At 43.6% G+C, this 18,079-nt stretch overlaps 1 protein-coding gene across 1 annotated transcript in view; it reads right to left on the reverse strand.

Moving 5' to 3' along the window:
* Window positions 1-796: 796 nt before the first annotated feature.
* The window catches only part of CSAD (cysteine sulfinic acid decarboxylase), a 251,637-nt gene continuing 234,354 nt past the window's right edge, over window positions 797-18,079 (reverse strand). Inside the window, exon 15 of the mRNA XM_069653337.1 lies at window positions 797-4,940. Coding sequence (XP_069509438.1) covers window positions 4,767-4,940 — 174 coding nt within the window. The 3' untranslated portion in view covers window positions 797-4,766. The remainder of the gene's footprint in view (window positions 4,941-18,079) is intronic.

Genomic DNA, 18,079 nt, shown 5'->3' on the forward strand with positions numbered 1-18,079 from the left:
GGTTGAATATGCCTTTAGAAAACAAACAAACAAAAATGATGGCTGATTTCTCAAAAAAGGTCTGTGCACATGGTGCTAGGTCCGTGAAAAATGAAGGGCCCACAGACTTAGCGCTTACAATGCGCTGAACACTGTGTATGTTCAATGTGCCCTGGGCATGGGCGGAGGCGATGGCCCAGTCATAGTATTCCTGGGGCATGGCCCTGATCCATGCTCAGTGAGCAAATAGGGTATTAGATTATCTTTGAGATGCCTCGGGTATGGCCTAAGGCCATGCTCCACCACCACTCTTGGTCTGTTTCTGATGTATTCAGCCATGTCTCAGGTCACTGTCCACTGGGCATGACCACAGGGAATTCTTGGCTGTCTATGAGATGCCGGGAGCATGGTGTAAGGCCATGCTATGGGCGGACTATGCCCTTTATGTGTGATATATTTATAATGCAGCAGTGATTTTTCTAGGCAAGTAATTGGTCAAGTGACAGTCAATATTTGACAGTATTGACTGGTAAGCAGTCCATAGTGGACAGCATAAGATCACACAATTTGCATACATGAAAAAAATAAGGGCCAGTACAGTAGAATCTGTTTACAGCATGCTTAATCGGCTCTACGTTGTTAACTTTGGCACACTGTCGCAATTTGCAGACCCAGCAGAGACACTGTTTTGGATGATATTTTCTGCTATAGAGAGGGGGCTTCCAAAATGAATTCATGTTTACATAAATAAGATGTGATATACAAAGAAACATCTATTTGAAAAACACAAGTCTGTACTTTTAAGACACAACACTTTTTTCACAGATATCTGTCTTTCTTTCATCACGCTCTGCAGTATGTACATTTTTATCAATATAAATGAGCGAGTTATGATAACGTTTATTTGGATAGCAGGGGTTCCAGGACAAAAAAACACTTCCATCCAGGAATGATATAGCCTTTGGCCGGGGCCACAGGCTATATTATACCTGTCAGGAAATATTGGCAAACCTCAGGGTCAATAATATAACACATGCACTATTAACATTCAGGCCAGATTTGACATATATTATATAGTCACTGAAAAAACTTTGTTAAAGGGACGTTATGGTTAAGTTGCACTAATAAAAACCTATGAAATTCCATGAAAAAACTTTGTTAAAGGTACGTTATGGTTAAGTTGCACTAATAAAAACCTATGAAATTCAATGAAAAAACATTATTAAAGGGACGTTATGGTTACAAGTAAAACTGAAAAACTTCAGAAATTCACCATTTATGGTAAGCTAAGCAACCATAACTCACGTTATCACCGTGCACTGCTAAGACTTACACGCAGAACATCAAGGATGGCATCACAAATGTTATTGATGACATCACATATGAAATTAATTTTGATGAAAAGTCCTTACAAGGGGTTGTGTTTATAATGTTGGTGAGCTTCTGTCTGCAATCTATTCCTGCAATCATATCCATTTCTGCATTCATGCACGTGCCACTCATTGCATTTTGCAGTAAGATGTAAATGTACAAAGACCACCGGCACATGTTCATAATGCGCATTGGCAATACAAATTCCTTCACCCGTTACTTCAATGTTGGCTAATACTGTGGCACATAAACTCTTTGTCTATTGCAATCTGCAGCCACTTATCATAGTATCTACTTCCCAGCGCGGCCAAACTTCATTTACTTTATTAATTTATTTCTTGGTTATTTGTGAGGCTCCTAAAACCCCAAAAAATAATGTGCACGTCGGCCCCAGATCAAACAAAGGTGGTGGGGCCAGGGAACAAAACAACAATGATTTAATATAATAAGTCATTTGTAACGCACCTGTACACAGGTGTTTCTAGGCACAACTTGACAAAGAAGGGAACAACAAAAGGAAACATGGTAAATTATCTCAGTAGGCCTTGTGTCATTCATATCACGCAAGTGCAACAGGAAACAGGAGGAGAAGTAGGGGGATGGAACGGGAGAGTGCAATAAGGAACCTCAAGTAAGTGATGCCGGGGTGGCCAGTTCTAAGTAAGTGCAAAAAGCCATGGGACCATGTGCTTGCAGATACAGTCCATAGTGCATGGCGGGCCCGTAGACAGTGCATGGAACTACTGTTGATAAGGTACCTGGTCCCCATAAGGTTTACCGGGTGGCCAGGTAACCAGTTAGTGCAGCAGTATCTTCTAACTTCTAACCTACAATATACTGTAAACAAACATACTATCACCTTTACACTCACGTAACTGTATTTCTTTTCTTTTATCCAGTACGGATTTCTTTTCCCCAAGACTCAATCATTATATAATGGCTAAACAACAGCAGTGTGTCATACCCTAATGTTCTACCAAATATAGTACTTAAAATTGACTGTTTATGAGGGTCTGAAAAAGAAAATGTATATTAATAACTGTACAGCACTACAGCTTTTGAACTATCATGCTAACCCAGTTGTACTTTTTTTTCTCCACAAAAACAAACCAGAGATTGCAGCTTCATGACACTATAACACCAAGTAGCCACAGCCATCTTAATCACCTACAATATCTGTGAGCACTATCCTCAATTGTACTACAATCATAAGTACTGTATACAATTCAATTACATAATACCTCCATATTAAAAACACTTTATACTCCCACTACATTACATACAATTACTTTACACATATTGATACTATGGTGATTCTGGTCATACTCCCACTACATTACCTATAATTACTATACACATATTACTAATGTAGTCATTGTGGCCAGTGCACATATTCTGGGGGCATGGCCTGTGGCTATGCCCCACAGAATCTAGCCACTGAGCACAACACAATTAACTGAATAACAAGTATTTATCATATATGGTCAATAAAATAAAACTCAACCCCACCCCCCTGCAATCAAAATAATGTTAGCAGACACCGAAATTTGCAAAACCTTTTTTCACCTATAAAAACAGTTCTACATTAGCTTCATTCCACTTCCCTACCATTTCTATGCCCTGTTTCAAGCATCAAATAACCCCAAATGTCTTTCCCAAGCTGTCCGTTCAGAATGCTGCCCGCAAACTACCTCACAAGCAGCTGTGGCACCTTCCCAGCCTTTTTCAACCCACAAAAATAGAACCATATCATATTTTTTCCACTCCCCCACCCTTCCCAGCCCCTCTTTCCACCACAAAATAACCCAAAATGTGTTTTCCAAAAGTTTTCCCCACTGCAAAGTCTGCGGTCAGCTGCGACTGTCCACGGATCCAACATGGCTGGCGCTTCCAAAAATCGAACGCAATTTACGTACATTTTGTATGGACCAATCATCGGGCATATCCGACATCCGCGGACCTCACATCGCCCTCCAGACCAATCGGAGACCCGTCTTCGGACCGAAAAGGGAAGTGAGCTTGTGGACCGAACCGGGGGGCCAAGTTATAAGCCTCCGGAAAAGTGCCCTTCCCATGGGTTGAGCAACTTAACCATAACTACAGGGCTGCTACTGCATACCGCGTATACTCTCTCTCTCTCTCTCTCTCTCACTCTCTCTCTCTCTCTCTCTCTCTATCTCTCTCGCTCTCTCTCTCTCTCTCTCTCTCTCCCACAAGTACACACACACACAGACAGACACACATAGCACGTACATGGGTGCTCAAATGGCCTTCCATTGCAGAAGGGGGCCTCCACACCATGCCCTGTATGAACGTACTCTTCTGTGGAAATCTTACAGCATCTCTGTTCATGATCTCATCATATCATGGTGATTTTACAAAAAAATAATATATTAATTGGAATCGTATTATATACTCTTTCGTTTCTAGGCACCATGAAATTAAGTAGGAGGTTGCTGCTAGTGTGCTCTGGGAAGTCAGGGCAACAGGACAGGGAAACAATAATAGCTTTGGGGTTTTCAAATTGTCAGGCACAGACTTCCATATTTGCCCACAAAACGTGCAGTGTCTGAGGCATCGTGTAGTTAGTAGATGTGCTAAAAAACAGGTCAGAGTTGGCCGAGAATACATGGTGGGCAGAGGTGTTTGGGGGGAATTTCAGCATGGGTCAGTTTGTAGAAAGCTTCAGGTACTAAGTTGCAGCACTCTAAAGAAAGACTTTGTAAACAGGAAGTAGGGTGTGCTTAGCATCCCTATAGCCGATTCCCAGTGTTTTTGTCTGTAGCATGGTCAAGCTGCACAGTTTAAGTTCAATTTGAGTCTTTGAAACAAATTCTCCCGGCGGGCCAGAGTAAATGTCATAATCCAAATTTGATACAATGTGTGTGGTTATTTTGACAGCTTGCTCTTGGGATAGAGTAAATGTAAAGCACAGCAGTCTCAATGTAGTAACAGGTGCTCATGACATTATTTGGGTGCTACAGTGACAGATGTCCAGCCAGTTACTGAGGATCTTGGGGGTGTGCATGGTTATGGGCTAGCATTTACTCTCCTGACAGCGCCACACCAATTTGTTAAGGTGAAAGGGCATCTCTTCTCAGAGCTCCCTACACAGCCTCACCAAATAATGGATGATCATAAAATATCTCCCCCCAGAGTTCATAAAAGAGCATCAGCTCATGATGACGAGTTGAGTACTATGTCCACATTGAAGGTCACAGTATTAAAAAGCATCTCCTCTCTCTCTCTCCCTCCTCCTTTGTGTACCACACAGTTAATTAACCAGCCCCATCTCTCTTCTAAGCAAAATTCGTTGCTATGATTTGCCAGGAGCTACATTAACTCGAGAGGACCACATTGTAGTTCTACAATTTAGCCCATTCCCCAGCTTGGCAACCAGGAGGAGGAGTAAGCACCTAAAGGTCACTTCCTAGTCGTTCAATCTCATCCAGAAAGAAAGTCATGTCATTGTCTGTCAACTCGGGATTAATCACAATCTGTCGAAAGAAATTGACACTATCGCCATTGGGCTGGTAGCCCACCATCATGGATCCTTTCTTCACCATCCTCTCCTTGATAGTCGGAGCCACCTAAAAAGGAAAAGAACCTCAAATTAGCATTTCCAATGGCCAGTTTTTTCAGCAAGTAGTTGCCTGTCAAAACACCAAGGCACTCAATTGAATATCTGAAGATTCTTTTCCAAATTAGAACAGGCATTTCTTTAACATCACATGCGCTAAGGTGGGAAATACACCAGATTAGAGGTATATTGCTGGACGGACCGCAATGGGTGTGGCTTTCATGAAATACAGCATGCACTAGTCCTCATTTTGAAGATGGAAATGGTTTGGGTACAATGGTTTTGGTATGATAGCACTAGTACAATAGGTATTGCTCAGTTTGTTTGAATTTAATTGATTGCATGGTAGATTTGGCTAAATTCGTCCAGTACCATTTGTTTGATTAAATTCGAACAAATTGAGTAATCAATACCAAACATGGGGAGCAGGGGTTTCGGGGGTATCCCCTGCTCCCTATATTTGGTAGTGATTCCCTTGGAAGGTGGCGGTGGTGTCTCCCCTTCCTGAGGACTGGAGGCAGGTGACAGGAAAAAGAAATGAACAAAATAGAAAAAAGGACCCTGCAGCGTCGGATCTGCCCACGTAAGAGGCACAGAACCGACACTGCAGGGTCAGAAGGAAGCAAAGAAGCAAAAGATAATTAGGAGTGGTGGGGGTGTGTATTGGGGGTTGGGTGGTGTGTTGAGGGTGGCAGTCAAGGTTTTGCCAGATTTGGCCACTGCAAAATTGTATTCGCAGTGAAATTGACCACTGTCAATTCCGCTGCGAACAATTCTGCCACGGGCAAATCATTTATATCTCTACAATAATTATACAGTAGCACAATGATTTACTATTGCACCCAATCCCTATCAATTTCTATCTTCAAAATAAGGAATAGCGCCTGCCCATAATCAGGTGAGCAGCGAAAACAGCTGGTACTTTCTACTGCCTGCTTTTAGCATTGCCGAAAGCCTCATCATTAGGGCTTAAGAATGTCACATACAACAGAATTACTTTACTTATCACCAGTCACTACAATATGACAACACTCATTCAAGCAATCAAGCCAACAGTAGTACACCCAACCATCAACCGAAAACCAAATAACTGGCCATTCACGCTTCAATGTGTTGCTCACAATTATCCATTAAAAAGCCAAGGAAGGAATATACCCAGCAATTCACAGAAGTTCTAAAACAACAAATAGTTTAGTAGTGAGTATTTAACTCAACTGTATTTGGTGCAATACACCTTCCTGGTGTAAGAGGTTGTTGGTTCAAACTAGTCACAATATTTTCTTAGCCACACTCCACTTCACACACCATTAGTTCACACTGCATTAACAATTAACAATTAACATATGCTAATATTTCATGTACAGTTTCAAAACATTGATTCTGTTTTAATCCATTCCGTTTTAAATCCAACATAATTCAAGATAGCACGTTGATGACCACACTTCCATTAAATCTCAAATATGGACAACATGGTTTGGGACTTTGGCAACCCTTTATGAAGGGCTTTACTTGAATATGTATTATTCACCATTACCGATAATATAATTCTTTAATGTGAAGAAAGTAGGACATTTCGTTATTGTGTCATGTACCAGTAGATCCAGCCTTAAAGCTTGGACGTAAACATTACAGCATTTCACAGGTATCTATTTGACGCTGACGCGAAATGGTGAGGAATTTCAGATGTGCGCAAAATATACAAAGATAAAAGAAAGATTGTTGTTTTGTCTGGTCAGCATGCATGGAAAAAATACTTAACCTATAGATTTAGTGAAGATTTGTGTTAAACAATCTATCTTCAAATGAGATTCAAAGTAGACAATGTTCAAGCGTGCGGCTTAAAAAGCAAAATCAACTAAAACAATGATTTTCTAATTAAAATAATATTACGTATAGATAACATTGTTAAATCAAGAATCTTGAGCATAGAAAAATACAACTTTTCTCAAAGAAAAATAAAGAAAAAAGTGTCATGATTATGTAATTCTATGAATATACAGACCTATCAATAAATCGATTCACCCCTAATGGCAAAAACAGAATCAGGTGTGAATGTCCAATACGTTTCTTGCTTTTTGAGTGTGTTATTGCCTGTCACTTCTTTGCCATTTAGTAAGACTGGATCGAATCCTTGTCCTGATAGTACCTTCCCTGAAAAACAGTTTCGTAATGGAAGATTTCAAGTCCAATTGTGTGATTTATGCTCAATCAGTATTTCTTTAAGTGTAATGGAAATTTGGTCTGCATATCGTTTGTGGCATAGACAATGAAAAAATAAACAACAGCTGTGTTTTAACAGGTCATTAAATTAAGTTTTGGATAGTTCTCGCTGATGCTGGGTTGAACAATATAGTAATTTTGAGTTTTGGCTAAAAGATGAGAAAGCAAACCATGGCAAAGTGTAACTGTCTGTAAGGGATTTTATATTGGTCTAAGGATACATCTAATTTTCTTTTTGCTTGTTCATAAGCATACATCCAAGCTTCGTGTATGCATCCAATATTACTGTTTTTGTTTTTGGCACATATCAGCCCCACATTGTGGCGTGAATGTTAACATTCCTACAGACAAGAGAGACATGAGAAAGAGTGTTGAGAAGAAGTCCTGTTTCTTCAAACAAAGGATTTCTTCAAACAAAGGATTGTTGCAGTCCTCCTTCATCAGTCCTTCATCACTGTCCTTCCTTCTCATTCACTAGTCCTCATTTGTGATTGACCAACTTCTTCACCCCGGTCCTTTTTGCTCATCCTAGTCCTTCATTAGAGTCCTTTTTCCTCCAGGTCCTTCACCTTCTGAATCCTCCCAATTCACAGACCTTCATCAAAGTATTTCTCCTTTGTAACAATCCTTCCTTCTCCTTTGTCACAGACCTCCTGAGTCATGGTCATCCTCCATCACATTCCTTCTCATTCATCACTGCCTTTCTCCATCACAGTTCTTCTCCTTTGTTACATTCCATCACAGTCCTTGTATTTCGTCACAGGCCACCATAACAGGCCATCACAGACTTCACTTTCATCACATTCCGTGGGCATCAATCGTTCTCTCCATCACACTCCTTTTCCTTCATCATGGGCCTTCTTCATCACAATCCTCCTTTTGGCAAAGTCCTTCTCCCTCCTTCATCACAGTATTTCTTCATCATAGTCCTTCCACTTTGTCAGTCTTTCTCCCTCGTCCCAGTGCTTCACCTTCGTAAATCCTTTGGCACAGTCGTTCTCCTTGGTCACAGGACCTTTGCTTTGTCAGTCCATCATAGCTCTTCTTTTTCATTAGTCCTTCAGCACAGTCTTTCTTCTTTGTTAGTATTTCGTCATAGTCCTTATTTGTTCTTTGCCCTCCTTAGAAATAGTCCTTTTCAGTCATCACAGCCCTTTTCCTTCTTGTTGCACAGTTACCCAGTTTCCCATCCCGCTGTAATTTTTCCACAGTCCCTGGCCCCTTCCATTCACCACGGCGCTGTTGGCAGTTGCCTTAGCGACTGGCTGCCGCTGCTCAACAGCGGTGGCTGGCATATCCACAACGTAGGTTGAGGTTGTCACATGATTACGGCTTCCTCACGTGACATGATTATGCTGCAAGCTGAAATGGAACAACAAGGCTATTTTAACCGCTGGCAAACAGCTTCAAGTGCTTATCAGCTGTTCTGGCATTTTGGATTGCTTCATTGTTTGTGATTCCTGTTTTGCATCTTGGACCTTGGCATTTTGACCTGTTGGATTTCCCCTTTGGATTGCCTTGTGGATTACCTTTGGATTTTATTGACATTGGTTTTTCTTTTTGGTTTTTGGTTGCTGGACTTTGGATTGTACTTCCTGGAACTCTTTTGGATTACCATACTGCACTGGGGACTTGGAACTTTCTTGGAACTTTGTTTTTTTACCCGGATTGGAACTTTCTTGGAACTTTGTATTTTGATCTGGATCTTTCTGGAACTGAAGACAGACTCACACGGCTCCCCATCCATCCGGTTTATTCCATCAACCTTGCATTACACACTCATGTCGGCATGCTACACGACTCCACTTCACCTTCATAAACCTGTGTATTCCCATTTCAGGTACGTCATTTTTCGTATGGGTGGATTGACTGAGGTAAAACAGTATTAGTTTATTGATTGTACTTTACTGTTTCCTCTACAGCTGCTCAGGACCTCGCAGAGCCAATCATGTTATACCTTTGGCCTCATTGGTTGGCTAGGGAGTGCTTTTATTCTCCCTGGCTGGCACATGTGGAGAAAAATCTGAGTTCAACTCGATCATCTAGCCATGACAGACTGATAAGCCTTTGTCCCACTTGTACTCATGGAGGCTGCTGCGGACCGGTAGCTACTCTGATTCTGGCTATAACAGCACTTAGGGATGATATGACAGCCGCTAACATGGCCATACATCTACGTCTGGATACCATTCAGTGTGAGCGCCACCCGCTACCCCCTGATCTAGAATTTGGGGCAGTTGCCCAGGCAGTCCCATTGCAGCATCGGGAATCCCAACACTGGCTCCTCAGGCCCCTGTGTTTGTGCCTACTCCATTTCCATTGGCTTCTCCAGAAAGGTTTAGCAGGGACCCACAGAAATTCCACACTTTTGTCAACCAGTGCAAGCTGCACTTTTTGAGCGGCCTCAGGCTTTTCCGGATTCCATCAGTTTTAGGAAAGATTTCCCTTAGGTGCAGTTTTCCCTCCAGTTGTGAACCCCCAAACATTTTGCTTTTGTTTGGCTTAACTAATCTGACTTTTTCCAGTGGAGCAAAGCCGTCAGCTGCACTCCTCTGTGCTTTTGCTCATTTGTTATGGGGAAACTGACACATCCTTCAGGCTTTCACTACTGGGAAACTATGTTTCCGTTAGTCTTTGACTATGTTGCCATTTCTTGGTAAACTTTGATCTATGTGCCAAGTACCTTACAGTACCAAGCATAGGGGTCCTTTTGTTTTATCGCGTTAGCCACACCCTGAGGAATTTTTGGTTTTTGTGCAAGTGTGCCTAGGACAAACTGGTGGTGGCAGTTTACTTTTAATGTATTTTTCTTTGTTTTTATGGACCATATCTCGTTTACTGTGTTTGGCTCAAGACTGTGGCCAGTGCTGAAAATGGCCGTGCCACATAGTCTTTTGTTCTGTTCTTTGGCCAGTTTGTCCCTTTGCCTTCCCCCAGGTCGAGAGATTCCTTATTTGGGCATGCAGCCTCTAGCGAAAACTGCATCTTTTGCGGCCTCCTGCATGTCACGTGTGCTAGCGCAGAGGAAAAGAGGACTGGGACTGTCTGGTCTCAATCCACACTATTGGTGCCAGTATGTCTGGTAGCCATGAATGACTGGAACCACCGTGGGCCACGATTGGCCCACGTCTGGTGTGCATGCACAAGAGCAGATCTTTGAATTGGCTATCCGAGATTTGAGAGCAAACTGAATCTTGGATAAGAGAAGAGGCTCTCAATCCATTCCAGGTCGATCTACTGAAGTTCACACAAACCTCATACGGAGCCAAGTATCCTTAACAGGAAAGCAGACTCGAGAAACCACCGGTGACCTGCTAGGAAGGTTTGGCACCCTGACCCCGCTGTTATGCAGTCGCACTCCTGTTTGTTCATCATACCAAGAAGGCCTGCAAGGGCATTTCGCCTTTTTGAAGTAGTGGGAATAACTACTCTCAGTGCCCCCTACTTACCAACGAAAAGAGCCTCTTCGGAAGTGTTCCTGGGCCATCCAGTGAACTGACCAGCTCAAACCCAGGGTATCGCACAGGAATGCCACCGTCCTGAGTTGATAAGCGAGACTTGGTGAATCGCTAGCTTGTGGTCCTGGGCCCTCTCCTGCCAGAACGTGTTGTCCTAGCCCCCAGGGTCACGACTTTTGATAGTGCACCACGTCGCAAGCATTTGTGGTCCCTGTGTCACCCGCTGTGGTGACCACCACTGAAAGTGCCTGCAGCTTTGCCCTACTGTGTCCTGAGATGTGCTGCACTGGAACTATCCTTCTTCTTCCTTTGAAGGCTGAGAACAAGCAAACGTCCTGCCAGGCCAGCCATCCTGTACCACAGCTGCTGAGATCCAGAGCATCCTGAAACTGCAGGGTTAACACCTACAGGACGAAATGGGCTAGACTGCCAACGTTTGGTCCGGACTGTGTCGAGGCTCAGTGTGTACTTTCCTAACTTACCGGTGGCCCCTAGTACATCCATTCATTTTTATGCACGAGTGTCCCTCAAAAGATACTCACCTTAGCTGGGACAGCCTGCGCTCCCCAGCTATTCCCGAATTCCTGAAGTTACTCTATCCACAAGGGTAGCCCCTCTTCTAAGAACCGAAACATGTTCTTCATCACCTCAAGCCCCTTCCTGAGCAGCTACAGCCCCCTGAAGAGAGCCTGCTTTAATCTTTATGCACGACTGTACGTTGTTAACGCACAAACGTACTTTGAGCGCAAGGCTCCTCACTTCGTAGGGCTGGACCACATAAGGTAGGAATTGTTGATGGACTGCTTAAACTGATATATGTGCCGAACTAAACCCTTTCTGTTTCAGGTTGTTGTTATTTTCCTCCCCTATCATCAGTGCTAGGCTATTCACAGAATTGTATATATGTTAGCTAGTGTATGATCGTGTGTGGTATTGTTTCTTGATAATTGTGGTTTAACTTTTGTTTTGATTATAAAGGCCTATAATAAATGTATTTCTGATATACATCTGTGTAAGAGTAATCTGCAGAGTTTTACTGTGTGTGCTCATTGTGGGCTTCCAATCATTCTCACCTCTCCTGAGACTTAGTCTTGACCGCCTGCCAAGTTAGCGCAGATTGATCTGGTTTGTACAGAAGGTTCCCCTGTTCCACTAAACTAGGGTGGGCTTCTAAACTTCTGCCCACCAGGTCAAAGTTTAGAAATCCATCTTAACAACCACTAAGGCTGCTTTTACCTTGTCCCATCTGGGGGGGCATAGCTGCTACATTGGCTAATCCCTTGTTGGAAGGTAATAGCCCTGTTCCTTCCGATTCTGACCTTTTGTTTGCAGAAATGACCAAGGACTTTGATTCTCGGTTTGGAGCCCAAACATGAGACTTGGAATTATTGGAACTAACCCATGGGAAGTCTGTTGGACTACACACGATTCAATCAGTTGACCGCCAAAACATCCTGGCCTGAAAACAAAAAGGCAGTTGTTTTCTATAAGGGTCTGAACAATGCTATGAAAGACTCCTTCGCCATAGTTCTGGCTATACCGACCCTTTATTCATATCTTGTCGATCTGGCTTTACAGGTGGATGCTCGAAGAGCTGAATGAAAAGAAGAGCTCCAGAGAACACCAGTGTTCCTATCAAATCAGCCTTCTCATCCTAGAGGTTCATTGGACACTGCTCCTGGGCATATACAGATAGGAGGAGTTTGGGATCCTTTGACTCCCAATGAAAGAGGACTACGACATTCTGCCAATGCTTGCTTCTACTGTGGTCAACAGGGCAATTATGTAAAATAATGTCCACAAAAACCAAAGAAAACCTTGGCTTTGCAGAAGGTTCATCCTAGGTAGAGGGGCATGGATGTCCTGGATTATGAGGAACCCCTCAATTCGTTTTGGAGGCCTGTATTAACATACCTGAACAGGCTGAAAGATCGGTCTGTGTCTTATTCAATACTGTGCTACGGGTAATTATATTAATATTGCTTTGGCAGATTCCTTGAAGCTGCCTCTCCAAAACAAAAGTAAACCCAAACCTGTACAAGCAGTGGATGGCTCTAGCCTTGTTTCGGGGCCCATTCGGCAACAAACTGTGCCTCTTGTCCTCACAATGCGACCTAACCATTCTGAGCAGCTATCGTTTGATCTTATAGCTGCACCACAGTTTGGGATAATCCTAGGTATACCATGGCTGCTAAAGCACAACACTTTCATTGACTGGGCTCTAGGTACACTTGAATTCTATTCGTCCCATTGTCATGAAAATTGCCTCAATGTTTGTGTCTTAGTACAATCCCCATTTCATGCCCTAGCAACAGTGGATCAGCTAGTAGGGACTGTTACAGCTGGCATTTCAGAAGAATATGCCTCTTTCCTTTTTGGATGTATTTGATAAAGGCCAGGTGGAATCCCTGCCACCACACCATCCATATGACTGCCCCATTGATTTCATACCAGGGTCCGATATTCCTTTTGGACACATCTATTCCTTAACCCCCACAGAAGATTTGGCCCTAAAAGGATATATTGACTTGTCATTACGTATTGGACATATTCAGCATTCCAGTCTCCGGCTGCAAGTCCCATATTTTTTGTTCCAAAGAGGGAAGGTGATCTATGGCCTTGTGTAGACTACAGGTGAGTGAACCAGATCACAATAAAGAACAGGTATCCGATTGCAAAGACTGGAGGGGGTTATCTGTACTTCTGCTCTCTATATGGCAGAATCGAAGCACAGAGCACCCCAGCCAAGATTCTCTATTGTTGGTAGCAATGGACAAGCAATCAAGGCTTAACTCTCAGGTGGTTATGCGGGCTGGTTCTTAAGTACAGTGTAGTCCCCAAGCACCCACAATGGAATGACCTCACACTATGTTAGTGATAACACAGTCTTTATATAAATAAGGTTCAAGTTATATACACAATCACAATAACACACTTTATACTCTGGCAATGGTTTATAGTGATCATTTTCGAATAACATAATGTCGAAAGTCAAAATGTCGAAAACAAATTGCCGAAAAAAAGATTTCGAATGTCTTTTTTTATTTATTTTCTGTTCGAAATGGAGGGTTCTCCCCAACCCCCTTTTTAAAAAAAATGTTTAACCCTTTTTTTAACGCACAAAAGCAACAAAAAAAACATGTAAATTCGGCCAAATTTTTTTGACATTTTTGTCATTCGACATTGTGGATTCGACATTTTAACTGGACACCTCTGGCAATACTACAATGGGAAATATATACAGTTTCTATGTGGTGCGACTATTACTCTGATTCCATTAAAATGCATCAACTGTACTCAGTTCAAATTCCATACAAATCAGTTAATAAAGTGAACCAACAATAGACATAGGAGGAAAGCAGGTTGGTTAAAACAATAGGCAGAATACTGGCCCTAGACACAGTTCTGTGTGAGGATGCCCCCACCTGGGCAACCTGTAAATAAAGATATACTACAAGCCAGTCCATATATTGTTTATGTGAGTCTTATCTCCTTCTATAAAAGTTCTACCACCCCAATGTACCTGGAATACCAGAGTTTGACATCGGGTCGTCGACAGATCCTTCTTGAGTGGCTCCCTTTAAGGCAGGAGCCACGGATCATCGAGATCCCACAAAGAAAAGGTGAACAACGGAGTCGGGGCAGCAGCTTCGGTCCTGGAGGTGCTCGTCGATGTTCGGTCGTGGACGTCCTGCGAAGATGAGGCGTGCGGTGCACCTCGGCGATGATAGTTCATTGCCACAAAGAGTTGCTGAAGAACTTTGGCCCAGCAAGGGTGTCAAGTCGTCGGCGTCTCTGTGGTGTTCGGGTGGCGGGAAACCCACCAACGGATTCTCCTCGGCGCGTCGACGACCTTGACTTTCTCCGGCGGGACAAAGCAGTCGTCAGTGATGAGCGAGGGAGTCCTTCGCTCAAAGTGTTCTTAAGCAAAGGAGCACTGCGGCTCCAGTCGGTGGCAGCGGTCGTCGACGGTGATGCACTTCAATGTCCGGGCGCTTCGCTTCGTGATTCTGCAGTGGTCCCCATCTCCGGTCGGCAGTCTTTCGAGGACTGACTTCCAGGGCGCTTCACCAAAGGTCAACTGGTGCACTATGGTCCCTCATAGCTTGGGAAGAGGTCTCTTAGCCAGGTCCTCTCTTGGATCAGTTCCTTGAAGGCACAGTAGCTTTCACATTGGCGAAGGACAGCAGCAGCAATTCTTCTTCTTCCAGTGGGGTTCAAGGTTAAGCATCAAGTATCAAATTCAGCTTCTGAACGATTTCCATTAGTGAGAGGTCCGCAGATATACTGTTTGGTCTCTCATTCACTCGGCTGGGTCACACTCAGGCAACCAACCATCCAGACGGGCATTCATGCAGGCAGGCAGCCAATCAGGCTCGCAGTGCATTCGGCCATTCTCCTCCCTCCAGACACTCACAACAAGGAATGTGTATTGGGACAAGCAACCAGCCATTCAGCACTCAACAATACATTCATGCCAGTTTCGGGTAGGGCTGCCTCATTCATTGTGTTACATCCCAGAAACCAGACACCCATAACATGAAGTGCATATTGATCACACACTCCATTCACCCAGGTCCCACCCCAAGGGTGCACCCAAAACATACAGTCACTGGGAAGGCTCCAGCCAGTCTGGCCTGGACTTCCCCACAATACCATATATGGAACTTCCACCCAACAGCCAGTCAGGGTGAAGGGACAGAGTCAGGACTTCCTGGGACTTCGGGAAAACAAGGTGACAGGCAATAGAAAGCAAGAGGCCACAGGAGTCATCTTGTTTCCTAACAGGAATCAACTGATTCCAATGGCAGGGCCTGTGTATCCCAAAATGGAGGATACTCAGAGCACCTGTCAAATTCAGCATGGGGCTGCCACCAGCCCATACCCTGCTCTGTGGACCACACACAGGTGCCCAAAAACATACACTAGGCATACAGGGTTGGACCCCCACCCATGGGTGCAATAAGGGTATCCCAAGCATCTGTTCACCACGACCAAAAAGAGGAAGAGCCGCACCTCTAGGAGTCCCACATGAACTCCTGCGCAGAAAACAAGACAGAACATACATGATAAAGCAATGAAAGACAAGGATAAAGCAATTAAAGACAAGGATACAGAGGCCCTGCCCCTCCGATGCATTTCTAGCATCACACCGATACCCTTGATTTCTGTACTATTAGCCCAACTGAAACCAGCAGTTATCTTCACTAAACTAGATCTTAGGGGTGCGTACAATCTAATCCGAATCAGACGGGGTGATGAATGGAAGACTGCCTTTTGCCCACGATACAGCCTTGTTGAGTATACTGTCATGCCCTTCAGTCTGTGTAATGCGCCAGCAACATTTCAACGGTTCATGAATGACATCTTTCACGATATCCTAGATATATATGTGGTAGCCTATCTGGATGATATAGTGATATTTTCTCCATCTTATCAAACACACGTGGCACATGAGTTAGAAATATTGCACAGACTACGTCATCATGGTTTGTTTGCCAAACCAGAAATATGTTCATTCCATGTCCGAGAAAATGAATATCTAGGTTTCTTGGTAACTGCAGACGACTTTTCTATGAGTTTGACTAAACTAAAAGCAGTGTTGAACTGGGCAGTACCAACTTCTGTAAAAGCCCTGCAGGCTTTTCTTGGGTTTGCAAATATTAATCGCCATTTTATTCAGGGGTTTTCTGCTATTGCGGCTCCATTAACACACCTTATGAGTCCGGCTGGTGGACTAATTTTCAACAAGAAGCCTTTGATGTGCCTAAAATGCACTTACTACAGCCCCTGTTCTACAACATCCTGACTCGGATCTTCCCTTTACGGTAGAAGCAGACGCATCATCTTTTGCCTTGGGAGCTGTCCTTTCCCAAGTATGTCCCACGTCTGGTCTCTTGCATCCAGTAGCTTACCATTCTCAAAAATTCACTGTTGCAGAAATGCACTACACAGTTACAGAGAAGGAATTTATGGCTATTAAGGATGCTTTCTCGATTTGCAGACAACACATTTTGGGTGCCAAATATCCTGTTACTGTTTATACTGACCATCCGAACATACAAGATTTAGCATCTCTGAAATGTGCTAATAGCCGCCAAGTATGACGGCACTTGTGTTTTGCTGTTTACGACTTCACCGTTAAATATTGTCCAGGTCCTAATGAAGGAAAGGAAGATGCCTTGCCATGTCTCTCAGGTGGTGATATCTTGCCTACATTTCCTGATACCATTTTACACCATTCGCATTTCATTTGTCTTTGCACACCACCACCGGTACTAGTAACCACGATTAAAGAATGGGTTACACAGCATCCCAGAGTTGCAAGACTGGAATGTAGACTACTACGAAAGTTTGCCATGTGTCCATGGGTGACTTTTTTTCCCCACCGCCCGACAAGGAAGTAGGCCCTGGAGTGGTCATATGATGCTTTGGTTAACGGACACCCTGGCCAGAACAAGCCCCTGGCATTATTACAACAATGGTGTTGGTGGCCTGCAATGAGAATGGGACACCATAGACTATGTGAAGGCTTGTGCCATTTGTGCACTCAGGGAAAACTATTTGGCCTTCTACAGCCTATGCCAATTCCGCATAAACCATGATATATGGTTTTCATGGATTTTATCACTGACCTGCCTAAAGTAAGAAATGACGATACCATCTGGGTGGTCATCGATAGCTTCACAAAGATGGCCCATTTTGTTCCATGTGCAGGTTTACATTCCACTCCTGTATTGGCCGATATGTATTTTCCTCATGTGTTTTGTCTGTTTGGCCTTCCTTCTGTCATCATTACAGTCAGAGGTTTCCAGTTTACTTCCCATTTTTGGGGGGCTCTAATGACACTTTTGGGGATTGATGCTTATTTCTCACCCGCCTATCATCCAGAAACCAATGGCCAGACAGAACATGTGAATCGAACTCTTGAGCAGTATCTGCATTGCCTATGTTTGCAGAATCAAGATACATGGTTCAACGTATTGTGCACTGCAGAATTTGCATACAATAACTCATATTCCGCTACAGGTGTCTCTCCTTTTTCGCCTTGTATGGCCAACATCAATGTACTTTGATTTTATTGGATAATCAATCTACATCTATACCCACTGCCAATGCTCGTTATCGGGACCTACGTACTATTCACACTCAAACTCATTCTCATCTGATGACCTCTCAGCAGCGCATGCACCACATAGCTGATCCACATAGGCGTCCTGCTCCCCTTTACAGTCCGGAGAATAAGGTTTGGCTTTCTACACATTATCTCCCCATTCCTGGCTGTCGCAAGCTACTTCCGCGCTTTGTGGGTCCCTACCAAATCACAAAGGTCATCAATCCCTGTCTCCTACCGGCTCTCCTTACCTGCATTTTAGCATATCCATCAAGTTTTTCACACTTCTCTTCTGAAACCTTGTCCTACACCTACCCGTTTTTCTGTACCTCCTCCTCCCCTCTCCTTGGCCATCTT

The sequence above is a fragment of the Ambystoma mexicanum genome, chromosome 3q, assembly GCF_040938575.1.
Source record: "Ambystoma mexicanum isolate Mex_15411 chromosome 3q, UKY_AmexF1_1, whole genome shotgun sequence".
Lineage (NCBI taxonomy): Eukaryota > Metazoa > Chordata > Amphibia > Caudata > Ambystomatidae > Ambystoma > Ambystoma mexicanum.